Source organism: Otolemur garnettii, unplaced genomic scaffold, assembly GCF_000181295.1.
Source record: "Otolemur garnettii isolate 467f Iridium unplaced genomic scaffold, OtoGar3 scaffold00071, whole genome shotgun sequence".
Lineage (NCBI taxonomy): Eukaryota > Metazoa > Chordata > Mammalia > Primates > Galagidae > Otolemur > Otolemur garnettii.
Genome location: NW_003852466.1, coordinates 6,144,609 through 6,163,931, shown reverse-complemented (window position 1 = coordinate 6,163,931; position 19,323 = coordinate 6,144,609). Strand labels below are relative to the sequence as shown.

The following is a 19,323-nucleotide window of genomic DNA, read 5'->3' as shown; positions in this document are numbered from 1 at the left end:
TTTGGCGGGTCGGGCTGGGGATTCGAACCCGCCACCTTAGGTGTATGTGGCTGGCGCCGTAGCCGGTTGAGCTATAGGCGCCGAGCCTCCATTTATCTTTATAAAGAAGACATTTCAATAAACTTTTGACCAGACACAGTGGTTCATGCCTGTAATCCTAGCAGTCTGGGGCAGAGCCAGACAGACTGCTTAAGCTCAGAATTTGCCTAAGCAAGAGACTCTGTCTCTACTAAAAATAGAAAAGTTAGCTTACAGGGTGTTGTGCACCTGTAATCCTAGCTACCTGGGAGACTGAGGCATGAGGATCACTTGAGCCCATAAGTTTGAGGTGCTATGAACTAGGCTGACACCATGGCACTCTACCCAGGGTGACAGAGCAAGACTCTGCAAGGAAGGAAGGAAAGGAAGGAAGAAAGAAAGGAAGGAAGGAAAACAGGCTGGCTTTTATTTTATGCACAAACATAATAAAAGAAGTACAGGCTGGGTACCCATAGCTCAGTGGTTAGGGTGCAGGCCACATGCTCTCCGGGGCTGGAGTGTTTGAACCGGCCTGGGCCTGCTAAACAAACAACAACAACAAAAAATAGCCAGGTTGTGATGGGAGCCTATAGTCCCAGCTACTAAAGAGGCTGAGGCAAGAGAATCACTTGAGCCCAAGAGTTTTAAGTTGCTATAAGCTATGACACCATAGCACTCTACAGAGGGTGACAAAGTCAGATTCTGTCTCAATTAACCAAAAAAAAAAAAAAAAGTACAAAGAACTTCCATATATGTTCTACACAAAGTTAACATTTTGGCACATTTGGTTTCTCATTTCTTTCATTTCCCCATGTACAGACACACACGTGTACACACACGCACATGCAGACACGTTTCTTTCATTTCCCCATGTACAGACACACACGTGTACACACACACATATGCACAGACACACATGTGTACACACACATATGCACACATTTCTTTCATTTCCCATGTACAGACACACATGTGTACACACACGCACATGCAGACATTTCTTTTTGAACCATTTGAAAATAAGGAACAGACATTACACTTTTATCCCTAAATGCTTCACTGTGGGTTTCCTAATAATAAAGACATTTATTTATATAACCACAGCAAATAATGAGTAAATTCTTAATAACGTATATAATATTATTAACTAATCTACAGACCTTATAAAATTCTGACAATTTGATCTTTACCATGTTTTTTTTCTGGTCCAGAATGCAATATAAGATAATACATTATTATATTTAATTTCCTTAAGACTAGGCTTTCTAAAATTCTACAGCTTTACAATTTTAATGCCTAGCTTTCAAGTCCTTTTAAGTAATAGGTTTTTTGTTATTATTATTATTATTGTCTTTGAAATTTTATGGCCTGGTACAGTGGCTCACACCTGTAATCCTAGCACTCTGGGGGACCAAGGTGGGTGCACTGCCTGAGCTCACGTGTTCAAGACCAGCCTGAGCCACAGTGAGACCTCATCTCTAAAAATAGCCAGGCACTGTGGTGGGTGCCTATAGTCCCAGCTATTCGGCAGGCTGAAGCAAGAGGATCACTTGAGTGCAAGAGTTTGAGGTTGCTGTGAGCTATGACACCACAGCACTCCACTAAAGGCAGTAAAGTAAGAGTCTGTCTCAAAAAAAAAAATTGTTTTTCTTTTTATAAGATTCACTTTTCCTGTTTTCCCTTCCATATAAAGTAACAGCTGTTTAAGAAAATGGCTGAGTCCACTGTTGGGGCACAGAAGACAGATGAACACAAGACATCTTTGTGGTTCCAGAATATTAAAAAGTGGTAAAAAAGCTCAAGAGGACAGGACAAAAGAACACAGAGGGGGTGCCCACTGGCCAAACCTGAAACAATGAAAATATCAAAATAAATCTGAATAGTAATGGATTATAATCCATCATACCAAATAGGAATCCAGGAATCTATACTAATGACAAGATAAATAGCTGGGCATAAAAGGAGGTTCCTTGTTATAGTAATCATTTATAATTATTAAAGTGAAAGAGTCAGAAAATCACATTTTACAACCATTACTATAAGGACTGGTTCGGGCAAGAATCCATGGATGCAAAATTGGGAAGATCTGATAAGGTGCAAGACAGTTTTGGGTCTTAAAGTGTCTCCCACAGGATGGCTATTACTTATAGGGAGGAAAAATAATAAACTATAGAGCAGGCGCACTCAAACTATAGCCCGCAGGCCACATGTGGCCTGTCTAGGACATTTATCTGGCCCGCTGGGTGTTCTTTCCGACTCGTCCCCAGGCCTGCAGTCCAGTCCTCCAATGGTCTGAGGGACAGTGAACTGGCCTCCTGTTTAAAAAGTTTGAGGACCCCTGCTATAGTGTATACACACTTATACTGGATTCTCAAAATTACCATCATCAATGCCTCTGCATATGATTCCTTGAAAGGGATGTAACATGCTTATGTAATATTCCAATTGTACATGTACAACCTGATGTAACCATGAGAAAATAGCAAATCAACCTAAAATAAGGAATATACTTTTAAAAATAATGGAGGAAGGCCAGGGGCAGTGGTTCACCCTGTAATCCTAGCAATCCATCATATCGAGGCAGATGCATCAGTTTTGAGCTTGAGTAGCCTGAGCAAGAGTGAGATCCTATCTCTACTAAAAATGAAAAACTGAAGCAAGAGGATTGCTTGAGCCCAGGAGTCTGAGGTTGCTGTGAGCTATGACACCATGGCACTCTACCAAGGGCAACAAAGTGAGACTGTCTGAAATAAAATAAATTAAAATTAAATTAAATAAAAAATAAAATAAAATAGGCTCGGCGCCTGTTGCTCAGTGGCTAGGGTGCCAGCCACATATACCAGAGCTGGCAGGTTTGAATCCAGCCTGGGCCTGCCAAACAACAATGACAAGTACAACCAAAACATAACCAGGCATTGTGGCAGGTGCCTATAGTTCTAGCTACTTGGGAGGCTGAGGCAAGAGAATCGCTTAAGCACAAGAGTTAGAGGTTGCAGTGAGTTGTGACACCACGGTCCTCTACCCAGGGCGACAGCTTGAGACTCTGTCTCAAAAAAATAAAGAAAATTTTAAAGAACAATAAAATAAAATAGAGAAGAGACAAGACAAGACCAGACCAGAAGAGACGAGATGAGAAGAGAAGAAGAAAAGAAAAGAGAAAAGGAAAGAAAGCAGGAAGCCAAACATAGTGGCTCACATCTATGAGACCAGCACTTTGGGAGGCTGAGGCGGGAGGATTGCCTGAGCCCAGGAAATCCAGGACAGCCTAGTCAACAGAGCAAAATCCCCATCTCTTAAAAACAAAACAGAACAAAACAACAAAAAAGAAACGAATAAATTCCCCTCATGTATACAAAGTAGAAATTAAAACTCTGTGAAATTTTGACCTCAATGCATTTCTTAGTTTACTTTTAAACCCAAATCCAACTCTACATTTACTGTAACTGGTCATTTTCTGTATGCTATATAACATATGTGAGTCCTATTTCCTAACACACAAAAAATGCTAATCTTTAATGTTTAATCCCTTTATCAATTTGATAAAAATCTGATTTTCACAAAAGTGATAATTTTTAAAACACCACATGAGTGTCTACACGAATCCATATATGAGATAAAATCACCTAGAAGCAATGTGCTCACACTCAGAAACTAGCACGTGTAAAACTGATCAAAGTGGCAGAAAGTCTCTAGACTGTACCAACGTCACTGTCTTGGTTGGGACAGTGTGCCCTAGAGTGACGGAATGTTCCAAGTGGAGATGGCTGGATGAGGGACACATGAGACCTTTCTGCACTGTCGTATGTCAACAAAAAAACAAAGTAAGATTTAGAAAAAGGGAATTCATACTGGTTGGGCTAGGACCCTGTGGACAAGGATCCTATAGCGAGGATCCTAGGACAAGGATGAAGTAAACTTCTGAGAGAGATCATAACTAACAGGGAAGGTTCACAGATCAAATGAAAAGAAGAAATGAGGCAGGAATGGGTGGCTCATGCCTATAATCCTACCACTCTGAAAGCCAGAGATAGGTGCACTGTTTGAGCTCAGGAGTTCAAGACCAGTCTGAGCAAGAAGACCCCGTCTCTACCAAAAAATAGAAAAATTAGCCAGGTACTGTGGCAGGCATCTGTAGTCCCAGCTACTCAGGAAGCTGAGGCATGAGGATCACTTGAGCCACAGAGTTTGAAGTTGCTATGATGATGCCACAGCACTCAACCTCAGAGCAACAGAATTAAGATTCTGTCTCAAAAAAAAAAAGAAAGAAAGAAAGAAAGAAGAAATGAAATCATGAACCCAAATAAACAGGTGAGTATTAAAATGAGAAAGAACACTTCTGCCATAGAGGAAAAAAAAAAGGGAAAAGGTGTTTATATTCTTCAAAATGTCATGCCATAAAACACAATGAAAGGGTTAAGAACTGTTCCAGATTAGGAAACTATATAGATGATACTGAATTGGATCTTGTTCTGGGGGAGGAAATAAAAAGAAGCTATAAAGGACATTGTTGGGACAGCTGACAAAACTGGTATACAGATTACAGAACTAAACATGTTAGTAAATGTTAAATTTCCTATACTCTGGTTCCACAAGAAAATGATATTACTCTAAGGAAAATACACTTAATGTTTTAAAGGGTAAAAGAACATGATCTATTCGGTCTATTTACAAATAGTTCATAAAAAACAATTTGTGTGTATTTATGTGTATATATAAAGTGAGAGACGGAGAAAGATTATAAAACACATATGGCAAATATTAAAAATTGATCTCGATAAAAGATACAGAGTTCTTTGCATTATTCTGCAAGTTTTCTGTTAAGTTAAAAAATTATTTCAGAAACCATTTCAAAAAGTATGTGCATTTCCCTTGGCAGAAAATTCTTAAGAGTTTATCTGGTTATAGGTATCAAAACCTAAGAAAGCTAAATCTGACTAGAATAACAGATCAAATTAATACCTATCACCTTTCATACAAGGCATTTATTAAATTACATCTAGATTCTTAGCAGAGAAAAAAATTAAAAAATGCAACCACCAAATGACTGAATAAACCAGAAATCAAAAATTGTATGTAAGGTAAGATCAATTATACCTAATAACTTTTTCCAGGATTTGATGAGAGACTTTGCTAACGATGTAACTTCTTCATCTGTACTCTGCTTACGAATAGCATTAACTGACATTCCGATTCTTGTGGACTGCAAGGCAACAAAAAAAAATTATGTACACTAATTTTATTTTAAACAACTTAGCACGTCACCCATATTTTCTTCTTTCCCAGATTCCTGTTTCCATTTTAGAATTTTGAAACCTCAATTATTTGAATTCTTAGAATAGCAAACTATATTCTTAAGATACATAGATCTTCAGATCAAACATCGTCATCAATGCTCTTACCAATGAGCTCTAGAAGCACACAATTTGCTGTTGCAACAAGGCCGGCTAACTACGAAATGAACTCAGTCTTACCACAAGGGAAAAGTGAGGCTGAGATATAAAATGTTGTGGATAAAAGGCAGGCTGAAGCAACGGTGACTAACAAATGCACTTCTTTGTGTCTGTGCCTTTTTCCATGTACATTACTACATAGAGCACCAGCAACAACTTATAATGAGGCTATCCAAACAAAAACTACCACTTACCGACATTTAAAAGGCTTTCTTTGGACACGTAATCACGGATATTAATAAAGACTTCACAAAATACAGATAAAATTCAAAATGCAGTAATATTATATGCCCAGGATTATGCTCAGAGCATCCATTAATTCTCTTAACAACGCTTCAAAGTTGAGATCATTAGCTCTACTTTTAAAGATGAAGAGATTGAAAGTCCAGTGAATAATTTGCCTAGCATTCCAGTTACTAATTGGCAACCTGGGAATTTAATCCAGGTCAGTCCACCTCCAAAGTCCATGTTCTTTCCAGCACATCAATGGTTTTCAAACTGTGCTCAGAGAACACAAAAGCTATGACAGCCCAATTATAGGTGATAAATTTAAAAAAATAGTAAATTATTTAGTAATTTCAGGTTGTTAGTAAACAATCTTTCAAAACAAATTGTCTATGGAAGAAAAAATTACCAAAGGAATTCTTAGTGCTGAAAAAAACAAGAGAATCCCTGCTGTAAGCTTTACAAAGAAAAATAAAGTATACTTAAGGTTTCCTTCTAAATTATTCAACCCTCTCAACAAAAGACAGATTCTGTATATAAGTTGTGTTCTAGAATTTAGAATATGTACTTGGCTGGAGTCTCCTATGTTGTACCTTTTGGAGAGCTGAGCAAAGCAGATAAGGTTCAACAGCAGAAAGATAAAGGGGACCTCAAAATCCTAAAGCCCCAAAGTTGTTTAGGGGTAATCAGTCAAGTTTTCTAGGAAAAAGCCTATTTTTTTAATGAGTGCAAGAAATAACTCGGGTTACTAAGAGAGTTATGAAGCTTTTTTCTTTGAGACAGAGGCCACTATGTTGCCCTCGGTAACAGCGACCTCCAGCTCTTGGGTTCAGGCAATTCTCTTGCCTCAGCCTCCTGAGGAGCTGGTACTACAGGCGCCCACCACAACGCCCCATTATTATTATTATTATTTTTTTTTTTTTGAGACAGAGCCTCAAGCTGTCCCCCTGGGTAGAGTGCCGTGGCATCACAGCTCACAGCAACCTCCAACTCCTGGGCTCAAGCGAGTCTCCTGCCTCCGCCTCCCAAGTAGCTGGGACCACAGGCGCCCGCCACAACACCCGGCTATTTTTTGGTTGCAGCCGTCATTGTTGTTTGGCGGGTCCGGGCTGAGGATTCGAACCCGCCACCTTAGGTGTACGTGGCTGGCGCCTTGCCCCATTATTTTTTGTTGCAGTTGTCATCATTGTTTAGCTGGCTCGGGCCAGGTTCCAACCCACCACCCTCAGTGTATACGGCTGGCGCTGTAACCACTGTGCTATGAGCGCTGAGCCAGTAGTTCTGAAGCTTTGAATTGACGCAAACTGCAGGGAAAATGGTGTTTTAGTAGGACGTGCGAAGAGCAGAGGTATAGGAGAAGACGAATACATTGTGTGCTGCTGGGTGACTACTTTTTAATTATCAGAGGACGTTTTGATTACTAAAAAGTTAACAATTATCCTACTTTACAACTAACAAAGCCCATACATTGAATACCATAATAAACATGCTAAGGAAGAGACTGTAGTCAATAATAAATGAGGCTGCCCAGGTAGAATGAAAAACAAAGATCTGAGCTAGGTTTTTCCCCTTCTGTAGGGTGTTGGGGGGAAATGGAAAAAGTAGACAGAGGAAATGTTTATAAATCTTGATTTACTTGCATAAACCAAGCCTGGATTTGCCTCTAGGTAAAAATTTCTAGGGAATTTTCCTAAACCCTATATGCTAAGATTTGTACAATGTAATTTTTGGGCAATAAAAAAGTCTTTTGTGTTCAAGTTACATTAGGAATTGTGGCACTGAACAGTTTTCTTAACTGTAGGACTAATGAAAAGTGTTCATGCAATTCCTCTACTAGGTACATACCCAGATGATCAAAAATTATTTTACAACAAAGACATTTGCACCAGAATGTTTACTGCAGCCCAATTCGTAATAGTCAAGACATGGAAACAGCCCAAGTGCCCATCAACCCATGAATGGATTAACAAATTGTGGTATATGTACACCATGGAGTTCTATGCAGCCATAAAAAAAGATGGAGACTTCACATCTTTTATGTTTACCTGGATGGAGCTGGAACATATTCTTAGTAAAGCATCCCAAGAATGGAAAAAAAGTATCCAATGTACTTGATACTACTATGAAATCAATATATAACCACCTACAAAGTCATATGAATGGCAAAACATAACTCTAGTCCATAAAGTAGAAGGGAAGAGGGGAGAGAGGGGTGGAAAGAGGGGAGAGAGGGGTGGGGAGAGGGGAGAAGGGAGGGTATTCCGGGGGACCTCACCTAATGTGCATGATGCAATGGTACATTTCAAAACTATTAAGAAATGAGTATAACTGTGATGGATGTGTTACTTGGTTCAATGTAAACATTTCACATTGTATATTGAAGCAATATCCTAAACCCCATAAATGCATCAATGTATAAAGTTATGATTTAATAATAAGTAATTAATTATTTAAAAAAATAAGAGAGCTTCCCCCCCAAAAAAGAAAGAAAAGTGTTCAAGACAAACTATACACTGTGAAATTTGAGGAGAGAAAACGTGTGCCTTTCTCCATGGCTTGCACAGAACATTAGGTAGACAGTAAGAAAGACATTACCTTGGAAAGGTGGAGAGTGCACTAAGCAGACTTAGGGAATCAGCTGCACAGTGATGGTAAAGCAGAAAGGAATGAACACTGAGATCAAGAGACACTGTTTACATCACAGGAGACAAGCAGACTGGTGTGCTCCAGAAGAAAAATCTCCTTCGTGATCACTCATGAGTTTTGTCAAGATGATCTGAAGGTAGCCACTAAATCTTAAGGTAAAAAACATATAGCTACTATACAGCTAATATAAAACACAGAAAAAGTGTAAAAACACACATGTATATAAAACAACATACAAGAAGAAACACAACTACTATAAAACATTGGTGAACGGCATTAAAGACAACCTAAGTAAATAAAAACTCTCACATTCACAGGTTTGGAAGACAAACATTAAGACTATAATACTCATCAGGTCAAACTACAGATTCAATACAATCTCTATCAGAATCCCATTCACCTTTTGTGCAGAAATTGACAAAGCTTATCCTAAAGTGCATATGGAAATGTAAGAACCCAAAATAGCCAAAATGATCTTGAAAAAGAATAAAGTTGGAGCACTCAAAAGTCCCAATTTCAAAATGTACTGCACCAAAGACAGAATAAGCAAGACAGTATAGTACTAGAAAGGGCAGACATGTGGATCAGCAGACGAGATTTAAGACTCCCGAGATCAACCCCTACACTTTCGTCAAGTGATTTCAGACAAGGATGTAAAGAAAATTCATTAAAGAGTATTCTTTTCAACTAATGGGGTCAGAACAACTAGACATCCTTATGTAAAGAATGAAGTTGGACCTCTTCAACACACAAAAATTAACTCAAAATGAATAGGTGTAAATCTTCATGACCTTGAATTAAGAAACCGTTTTTTAAATACAATACCTAAAGCACAAACAACCGAAGAAAAATAGATAAATTAAACAACATCAAAAAAATTTCTGTGCTTCAAAGAACACCATCATGAAAGTAAAGAAGCCGAGTGTGGTGGCTCACGCCTGTAATCCCAACACTGTGGGAGGCTGAGGGAGAATCGCTGGAGCTTAGGAGTTTGTGACTCGCCTGAGCGACAGTGAGACCCCAACTCATGAAAAAAATGGAAAAACCCAGCCTGGTACAAGGGCAAGCACAAGCATCTGTGATCTCAGCAGCTTCAGGAAGCTGAGGCAGCGGGATGCCCACAAGCCAGAGTCTGAGGTTGCAGTGAGCTACCAAGCTACTGCACTCTGCTCAGGGGCATAAAATATTCCACAAAATGGAAGATAATATTCACAAATTCTATCACCAAAAAGGGACTTAAATTACAATTCAATAATAAAGAGACAACCAAATTTAAAAATGGCCAAAGGATCTGGATAGGCACTTCTCCAAATAAGATATAGAAATGGCCAGCAAGCACAAGAAAATCATCATCATTAGACATTAGGGAAATGGTAATCAAAACCACAATGAAATGCCATTTCACACCCAGCAGAATGACTGTAATCAAAGATAGGTGTTAAGGGTTTAAAAGCATGTACAGAAAATGAAATCCTCATTTACTGCTGCTGAAAATATAAAATGATAATGCTGCTGTGAAAAGTCTGGCAGATCCTTGAAATGATAAACATGGAGTTACCACATAACCCAACAATTCCACTCCTGGGTATTTGTCCAAGAGCAACAAAAACATGTTCATACTAACTTGTACATGAACACACATATCAGCATGATTCATAAAAGCCAAAAAAGTTGAAAAACCCCAATGTCCATCAACTGGCAAATAGATCAACAAAATGTTATATATCTATACAACAGATTACTCAGCCATAAAAAGAATTAAAACTCTGAAATAAATTACAACACAGATGAACCTTGAAAACATTATGCTAACTGAAAGCCAGACACAAAAAGCCACACTGTATGAATCCATTTACATGAAATCTCCAGAACAAGCAAATCCATAGAGATAGAAAGTAGATAGTGGCTGCCTAGAATGAGAGAGGTGGTCCAGTTGGGAAAAGGAGTGACTGCTAAAAAATACAAGTTTTTTTTTGAGGGGATGTTATGAAAATGTTCTAATAATTGTGATGATACCAGAATTCTTTGAATATAGTAAAAATCACTGAATCATAGACTTTACATGAATATATAGTATATAAATTACATTTAAATAAAGCTGTTTAAAAAAAAATAAACTGTGGTTACTATCCATTCAATTAAGTTCCAAGAGGGCTATTCTGCATGTAGAATAATACCTAGCACACACACGTACTTAATAAATAATTATTGAATGAATTAATCTACTATATACAAAATCTTATAAAACTAGCCCAATCTATTACAACATCTGTCTTCCGGGCTACTTCCTCACCTTCCACCCATGCCAATGAGCATTCTATTCTACCACTCTGCTGAAAGTTTCCCACATTCCTAATTGTCCATTACAAGGGACTCTTCAGTTTTCATCGGATTTAACCACCCCATTACAGCCTAACATTGTTTACCCTTCTTAGAGGATCTACTCCTGTGCTACCAGCTTCCAAATGTTTCCTAAACCTGTCCTTTCTCCTACACTCTAGAGAAGTTTATATGCAGGGCTACTTAAATAAATTTGTTAATTAAATGAAATTTAAAATTCAGTTCTTCAGTCATATTTCAAGTGCTTAAGATTTCACAGGGTTAGCAGTCACCATATTAGGCAACAAACATTTGCCTTACATTTGATACCAAACATTTCCATCACTACAGAAAGTTCTACTTGACAACACTCTTCCTAAGTCTTTGCTACTTGACTACCTATAAGGCATTTGCACCAGCACCTCAAAACCCAATGGACCCCCAAATTATCCTTTATCTCTTCAACTCTCCACCTTTTCTTCTTATCCCAATCCTACCTTCACACCACCTTTTGTGAATTTTCACACACTGTTAAATGGTACCACCTACCCAGTTACCATGGCAAAATTCTTGTCATCCTAAATCCCTCCTCTTCACTCCCCATCCAATTAGCTACCAATTGTTACAGGCTGTCTAACATTAATAAATTCCCCTTTTCTCCATTCCTCTTGCTAACGTTTTAGTTCAAGCTCTCATCATTCCTCACGTGAATAAATGCATTAGTCTACAGGCCTTTTAGGTTCCAGCCTCTCATTTCTTCCAATGTGCAAATCTGGTCATGTATTTTCCCACCTAATACCTTATGGGAGTACTGCTGGATTGGATATGAAGCCCTGCAGGCCACGTTGCCTGTGTCTTCGATTCTCTATGTGATTATCTCTTCCTCCACCCTCACTTCTAATGCGCCACACTGCTTCCACACTGTTTCCTCTTCTGGCACACCTACTCATCTTTTGAGACCTGGCTTTAGCTTCACCGTGTACGTGAAGGCACTAAGTGCTCCCTATTAAAACAGTGGTTTTTTTTTTTTTGTACAGACACAGTCTTGCTATACTGCCCAGGCTGGTCTCAAGCTCCTGGCCTCAAAAGATCCTCCTACTTCAGCCTCCCAAAGTGCTGGGATTACAGGCATGAACCACTGTGTCTGGCACTATTAAAACATTAATAAGGGCTCAGCACCTGTGGCTCAAGTGGCTAAGGTACCAGCCACATACACCTAAGGTGGTGGGTTCGAATCCAGCCCGGGCCCGCCAAACAACAATGACGACTATAACCAAAAAAATAGCCGGGTGTTGTGGCCGGTGCCTGTGGTCCCAGCTACTTGGGAGGCTGAGGCAGGAGACTTGCTTGAGCCCAAGAGTTGGAGGTTGCTGTGAGCTGTGATGCTACAGCACTCTAGCCAGGGGGACAGCTTGAGGCTCTGTCTCAAAAAAATAAAAAATAACTACCACCTTTCCCTAATTATTCTTTCTTTCTTTTTTTGAGACAGAGTTTCACTCTGTCACCCTCAATAGAGTGCCATGACATCATAGCTCAGAGCAACCTCAAACTCATGGGCTCAAGTGATCCTCTTGCCTTAGCCTCCCAAGTATCCAAGACTACAAGTGCCCGCCACAACACCCAGCTAGTTTTATTGAATAATCCATCTACAATACATGGACTATTTTTTATTTTTTAAGCAGGCCCACTGCCACCCCTGGTGCATGGGGCCAGTGCTCTAACCACTGAGCTACAAGTGTTGTTGGCTAGTTTTAGAGACAGAGTTCTCACTCTTGCTCAGGTAATCCACCTGCCTCAGCCCCCCAGAGTGCTGGTATTACAGGCATGAGTCACTACACCTGGCTAAATTCTTTCTTAAGAGACAGTGTCTTGCTGTTGCCTAGGCTAGACTGCAGTGACATAGCTCACTGCAGCTTCAAACTTCTGAACTCTACAGTGATCCTCTTGCCTCAGTCTCCCAGGTCACTGGAATAGGTGAACCACTACCACCCAGACATTGTTCCTAAACTCTGACTTGATTTATGTTATGCTTTAGTACTAATAGAACATTAAAATAAGACTTCAAAAACAGCAGGGTATTGTTATAAAAACAGACATATAGACCAATGGAACAGCCAACTGATTTTTTACAAAGGCATCAAGAACACACACTGGGAAAAGGACCTTCTCTTTAGTAAATGGTGCTGAGAAAATTGGATATCCAGATGTAGAAGAAAGTAGACTGCTATCTCTTACCACATACAAAAATCAACACAAGACGGATGAAAAAATTAAACATAAGACCCCAAACTATAAAACTACTAAAAGAAAACAGGCAAACACTTTAGGACATTAGTCTAAGCAAAGATTTGATGGCTAAGACCTCAAAAACAAAGGCAACAAAAATAAAAACAAATAGGACTGTCTTACTTCTGGACAGCAAAAGAAACAATCAATAGAGTGAAGAGACAACCTGTTGAACAGGAGAAAAAGTTTGCAAACTCTTCTTCTGATAAGGGACTAATATCCAGAACATTCAAGGAACTTAAAACAACAAACAACAACCCTATTTAAAAATGGGCAAAGAGGTGGCACCCGTAATTAAGTGAGTGGGGCACCAGCCACATGCACTGAGGCTGGCAGAACCCCGCCGGGCCAGCTAAAACAACAATGGCAACAACAACAACAAAAAAAAGTGGCTAGGTGTTATGGTGGGTGCCTACAGTCCCAGCTACTTGGGAGGGTGAGACAAAAGAATTGCTTGGGCCCAGGAGTTTGAGGTTGCTGTGAGCTGTGACAGCACAGCGCTCTACCCAAAGCAACAGCTTGAGACTTTGTCTCAAAAAATAAAAAAAAATAAAAAATAAAAATGGGCAAAAAACATGAGTAGACATCTCTCAAAAGAAGACTTACGAATGGCCAACAGGTATATGAAAACAATGTTTAATATCACTAAATCCCAGAGACATGCAAATCAAAACCACAGTGAAATATTATCTTATCCCAGTAAGAACAGCTATTACTAATAAGACAAATAAATAAATAACAGATGTTGGTGAGGACGCAGAGGAAAGGGAACACATGTACACTGTTAATGGGGATGTAAATTAGTACAGCCACTACAGAGACTGAGTATGGAGATTTCTCAAAAACCTAAAAACAGAACTACTAATACAGTCTAATAATCCCACTACTGGATATTTATCCAAAGAAAAGAAAATTAGCATATCTGAGGGACACTTGCACCCCTGTGCTTCTTGTAGCACTATTCACAATAGCAAAGATATGGAGCCAACACAACAGATGAATGGACAAAGAAAATGTGGTATGCACACATAATGGAATACTCGTCAACTGTAAGAAAAGAATGAAATCATGCCATCTGCAGCAATATGGATGGAACTGGAGGTCACTGTGTTAAGCGAAATAAGTCAGGCACAGAAAGACAAATAATGCTTCTTCTCGGTAATATGCAAGAACTTAAAAAAATGGACCTCATGAAGATAGAAAGCAGAATGACTGACACAGAAGCTGAGAAGGATGGATGGTGGTAGATGAAAAGAGGGTGGTTATCTGGTGCAAACAGTTAGATGAAGGAAGAAGTGCAACATTCCAGATCAGAGTAGGCTAATTACAGTTAACAACAAAGTATTATTTTCTTCAATACTTGAAATGATACTTCTCAAGAAAATGGGACACCTCAAATACACTCAATCATTTTAGTCTAAGCATGTAAAAAAAAAAAAATTACATGTACCCCACAAATACATTCAAATATTTTGTATCAATAAAACGTTTAAAAATACAGGCGGCACCTATGGCTCAGTAGGTAGGGTGCCAGCCCGATATACGGAGGGTGGCAGGTTCAAACCCGGCCCCAGCCAAACTGCGACAAAAAAATAGCTGGGCGTTGTGGCGGGTGCCTGTAGTCCCAGCTACTCAGGAGGCTGAGAAAGAGAATCGCCTAAGCCCAGAAGTTGAAGGTTGCTGTGAGCTGTGTGACACCGTGGCACTCTACCGAAAATGATAAAGTGAGACTGTGTCTCTACCAAAAAAAAAAAATAGAGTAAGATTTCAGTAATGAATCTATGTAATCTTTACCAGACATCAATTTGCACATGCTTGGCCAATGCTAAAAAGGGAGAGGAGTCACTCCCTGCCACCCTCGCCCTGAGGTTAACTTCAGGTGGCCGCAGTTCTCAGTGACAGAGCACCAAAGAGAAATCCCGGGAGACCAAACCAGGGCCAAGAGTAGTCCACTGCCAAGGACTCAAATCGTATTCTTCTTGAGAAAGGCAACATTCTTCTAAAGTGGTTATTAAACAGATTACTGATTTATGCTATTTTTTAAAAAAGAATGAAATTAATAATGATTTATACCATAACTGGCAATACAAAAAACTTATATTGGGAATGAAGATGTTTCAGTATTGTATGACAATTCTGTTCAAAACTGTGATGCATATAAATGCATACCTGTAATAATTCCAAGGTCATGGGAATATTCTTAAGTTCCTTCAGCAAATCCAATGCTCCAGCCTAGAAAATAAAATAAAATTTCATATTGAACTCCCAAGACAGTAAAGTGGGGTCTAACCGAAGATTTACATTATAATTTGTATCCATAACTCATGATGGCTCATTTTAACTGAAGATTTACATTTATAATTTGTATCCCTAACTCATGATGGCTCATTTTAATTGAAGATTTACATTTATAATTTGTATCCCTAACTCATGATGGCTCATTTACTCATATGAAAACAAAGATATATATATATACACACACACACATACATACACACTATCTTTCAAATGGAGACTAAAACTTATCAGAAGATCATAAAATCCATTTACTGCATTATAACAAGCACTTATGAAGCAATTGGTTCAGTATTGTTTACTAAGGGTTTCTCTTCAATAGATTTGTTTATTTGTTAGTATGTGTATATGAGTAAAAATATAAAATTTCTTACTGTGGTGGTGTAACACACCTCACAACTCTATGGAGAGGCTCAGTGCCTGGAGCTCAGTGGCTAGGGCACCTGCCACATACACCAGGGCTGGAGGGTATTAACCTGGCCTGGGCCTGTCAAACAGTAACAACTGCAACAAAAAAACAGCCAGGAGATGTGGCTACTTGGGAGGCTGAGGCAAAAGAATCGATAAACCGAGAATTTGAAGTTGCTGTGAACTGTGACGCCATGGCACTCTATCAAGGGTGACAAAGTGAGACTGTCTCAAAAAAAAGGAAAGAGTTGACTGAGAAAGGAACCAACCCTGAGAAGTTGCAGTGAGGGCCAGCAGATCCTGCAGCCTCTCCAACATTCGCTCAGGTATAGGGGGAGAGGGAGACTTGATTCTCATGAAGTCTCTCTGTATCTCACTGGTCTGCTTGGACATCTGCCTACCTGGTTCTTACATAATAGTAAAGAGCAAATCTAAAGAAAATTCAGAATTAAGATCTATGTTAAGTTCACAGGCCTGTCCAATTCCCATTTAGAGTCAAAAGCTCCCAAGATGATGAAGAGGAAACAAAATATGTCTCCTCTTATTACAGAAGAATTACAGAAATCACTAAGAGAAATAAAATTAGATAAGGAGCAACAGCACCACCTATAGCCTGTGGCCAAATATTCCAATCTGATATTCTTTTAGTATAGTTCACCTAATACATTCACTTAATCAAATTTCATTTAGTCTAATATTAACTTAATGTATTCTATTTGGTAAAAAGTGAAAAGATGTATACGATCTGAAGAGAAACCAGAGTATTTATATATATATATGCATGTGTGTGTGTGTATGTATGTGTGTATTTTTTTTGTTGTTGAGACAGAGTCGCACTATGTTGCCCTCGGTAGAGTACTGTGGCATCATAGCTCACAGCAACCTCAAACTCTTAGGTTTAAGCGATTCTCTTGCTTCAGCCTCCCAAGTAGCTGGGACTACAGGTGCCCGCCACAACACCCAGCTATTTTTTTGTTGCAATTGTCGTTGTTGTTTAGCAGGCCAGGGCTGGGTTTGAACCCGTCAACCTCGGTGCATGTGGATGGCGCCATAACCACTGTGCTACAGGCACTGACGTAGAGAAACTCTGTCTCAAAAAAAAAAAAAAATCTGTAAGTTTTGACTCTAGGTTTGACATTCTGCCTATGAGAATACACTGCAACAATCATCTGGCTAGTGCTAAGTACAACTCATCTATTTCCTAAAATATCAAAGTATGAAAATGAGGCCCTACAAATTAATGAAAGACAGGAAGAATAGAAACCCCAAAGCACGTCACTCTTTATCCCCCCCCAAACCAAGAAGGAAACAAAGACTCTCACAGCACTACTGTATACACAGTAGAACCTCTATAGCTGCCACCTAAGGGATTGTTACAAACTGGTCAACATATAGAGGTGGTCAACTAAAGGCACTAGGTGTACTGTACTGATATTTTATGTGATGCATGTCTGATCTATGAAAATGAGATGGACTTGAGGAAGTCAATATAGGGAGGTGGTCTACTATGGAGGTTCTACTATCTTTCTTTTCTTTTTTGAGACAGAGTCTCACTGTCACCACAGCTAGAGTGTAGTGGTGTCATCTAGCTCACTGCAACCGCCACTCCTGATCCTCTTGCCTCAGCTTCCCAAGTAGCTGGAACTATAGGCGCACATCCCCACACGTGGTTAATTTTTTCTATTTTTGGTAGAGATGGGGTCTCACTCTTACTCAGGCTGGTTTTGAATTCCTGCCTTCAAGCAATCCTCTCTTCTTGGCCTCCAAGAGTACTAGGATTGCAGGCGTGAGCCACTTGCCTATCATATATTTCTTAAATATAAAATCAAGTAAAGTCTTCCAGTCACGTAATTTTTCCACTATTTCCAGACATTAGACATTAGACGTGCCTCCAAACAGTGTTACCTTTTTTTCTGGCACCGAAGAGATAAACCATTTTAATTTAAACAAATATCTCATAAATAAAACTTTAAATTCAGTAGAAATTAGGAAATAGATCATAAAGGATTTTAATGATTTGCTGCTTAAAGATCCTATCTGATTTTAAAATTCTATAAATTTCTGTACTTAGAGGCAACAACTGTGTAATGTTGTTAGAGCAGAAAACACTGACTTAGAATTATTATTCAGGGCGGTGCCTGTAGCTCACTGAGGCTAGCTGGCTGGTTCGAACCTGGCCCTGGCCAGCTAAAACAATGCAACTGCAACAACAACAACAACAAATAGTAGGCATTGTGGCGGGTGCCTAAAGTCCCAGCTACTTGGAGGGCTGAGGCAAGAGAATCACTAGAGCCCAAAAGTTTGAGGTTGCTGTGAGCTGTGACACCACAGCACTCTACCACGGGCGACATGATGAGATTCTGTCTCAAAAAATAAAAAGAATTATTATTCAACAAATGGGCCAGGTGTGGTGGCTGGTGCCTGTAATCCCTGCACTCTGGGAAGCCAAGCAGGTAGAACGCTTGAGGTCAGGATTTTGAGACAAGTTTGAGCAATAGCAAGATCCCTGTCTCTAACAGCCAGGTGTGGTGGGCGCCTGCAGTCCCAACGTCTTGGGAAGCTGAAGCAAGATCATTCGAGCTCAAGAGTTTAAAGTTGCTGAGCGCTATGATGACACCATGGCATTCTATTAAGGACAACAGAGTGATTCTGTCTCACAAAAAAAAGAAAGAAAGAAAGAAAAGAAAGAAAAGAAAGAAAAGAAAGAAAGAAAAGAAAAAAGAAAAAAGAATTATTATTAAACAAGAATTTCCATATGCATGACATTTTTGTGAGCAAATGAGGTCTTCAACCCCTTAGCTATAAAATCCAAAACCAAAAACCTTTGAAAACTAAAAGATTTCCAGATTTCTCATTAAGTTTGTTTATTTGAGATAAGGTCCTGTAGTCTCAGCTACTTGGGAGGCTAAGGCAAGAGGATAACTTGAACCTGAGAGTTTGAGGTTGCTCTGAGTTAGGTAGATGCCACAGCACGCTACCAAGGGTGACAAAGTGAGACTCTGTCTCCAAAAAAAATAAAAATAAAAACAAACAAACAAAATAACCAATCATATATTAATTCAGTGACAACAAACTTTTCTTGTTATTATGTGCTTGCCAGGTATCATATTAAATACTTCACACACATTAGCTCATTCTATGTGCACAATAAACCCTATAGAAGCAGGTAATCTATTATCTTCATTTTACAGATGAGGAAATTAAAGCCAGTTAAGAAACTTGCACAAGGTCATAAAATAGCTAGGAAAGGTGAGATCTACCCCTATAATTAATTCTATAAAATTACACTCTATTGCCTCTCAACAAAAAGCTCATCAATGCTATGTATCAACCTCTGCTCTGTGTAAGGATACAGCAGTGAGCAAGATAGAAAACCCTGCTATGCATGGTGGCTCATGCCCATAATCCTATCACTCTTGGAGGCCAAGGCAGAGGATTCTTTGATCTCGGGAGTTTAAGACTAATCCCATCCCACCCCTAATTAGTTCAAGACTAATCCCATCCCACCCCTAGAAAAATTAGCCAGGCATTGTGTCAGGTGGCCTGTAGTACCAACTACTCTACTTGGGAGGCTCAGGCAGGAGTCCAGGAGTTTGAGGTTACTAGGCTGATGACATGGCACTCTAGCCTGGGCAACAGAGTGTCTGTCTCAAAAAAAAAAAAAAAAAAAAAAAAA

At 39.3% G+C, this 19,323-nt stretch overlaps 1 protein-coding gene across 1 annotated transcript in view; it reads right to left on the bottom strand.

The window, feature by feature from the left end:
• TCEA1 (transcription elongation factor A1) overlaps positions 1–19,323 on the bottom strand; it is a 59,468-nt gene that overhangs the window by 27,431 nt on the left and 12,714 nt on the right. Inside the window, exons 2-3 of the mRNA XM_003793696.2 lie at positions 15,114–15,176; positions 5,113–5,218 (exon numbers count right to left, since the gene is read on the bottom strand). Of these exons, the coding sequence (XP_003793744.1) occupies positions 5,113–5,218; positions 15,114–15,176 (169 nt within the window). The remainder of the gene's footprint in view (positions 1–5,112; positions 5,219–15,113; positions 15,177–19,323) is intronic.